The 743-nt window shown below is 47.8% G+C and overlaps 1 protein-coding gene across 1 annotated transcript; it reads right to left on the bottom strand.

Moving 5' to 3' along the window:
- Nucleotides 1–6: 6 nt before the first annotated feature.
- CSUI_009948 (uncharacterized protein) lies at nt 7–743 on the bottom strand (the record flags this gene model as incomplete). The annotated part of the gene is made up of 1 exon (XM_068070056.1): nt 7–743. A coding segment is annotated over one exon (640 nt), but the record flags the coding sequence as incomplete, so codon positions are not given.

Genomic DNA, 743 nt, shown 5'->3' on the forward strand with positions numbered 1-743 from the left:
CTTTCTTTCCCTCCCTCCTGCTTCACCTCTCCCTCTACAAGACCTTTCCTGCTAAAATCGATTTTGAAAGCGGGGACAAGAATCTCCTTTTCTCCATCGCAATCTAGTGCATCGATGAAGGAAAGGCATGACCCCGTCGTCGCCCTTTCTTCTGCGTGAAGAGACTTGCCGCTTTCAAAGGGACACCTTGGCCCCATGCACTTGTATCGACAGAAAGAGGTGGGGGTGGAGGAGGCGAAGGAAGCGATATAGTCAGATGACGTCTTCTTTCTTCTTCGAGTTGCTTCCTTCGTTTCTCCTCTTCAGCTAGCTGTTGTCTTCGTCTTGCTTCTTCTTCTTCTTGCAGTTTTTTCTTTCTCTCTTCTTCAGCTTGTTTTCTTCTCGCAGCTTCGGCTTGCTCACGGAGCTTCACGAGCTTCGATTCTTTCTCTTCTTGAGCTTTCCGAGCCTTCTCTCCTTGTCGATCTCTTTCCTCCTCTTGGGCATGCAGAATAGCAAGCCGAGCTAATTCTTTCTCGCGTTTCTTTGCTTGTTCTTCTTCTCGCTTTTTCTCCTGTTCAGCCTCTAAACGGCGCTTTTCCTCTTCTTCCTTCTTTTTCTGCTGTTGACGCTCTTCTTCCTCTTTCTTACGCTTGGCGTCCTCCTCTTCAGCTTCCTTTTCTTCTTCTTTGCGCCGTTGATCTTCAAGCTCATCTCTCTTCTTCTGTCTTTCATCCGCACGCTTCTCTTTTTCCTCTTCTTCT

This window comes from Cystoisospora suis (genome assembly GCF_002600585.1).
Source record: "Cystoisospora suis strain Wien I chromosome Unknown contig_6397, whole genome shotgun sequence".
Taxonomy (NCBI): Eukaryota; Apicomplexa; class Conoidasida; order Eucoccidiorida; family Sarcocystidae; genus Cystoisospora; species Cystoisospora suis.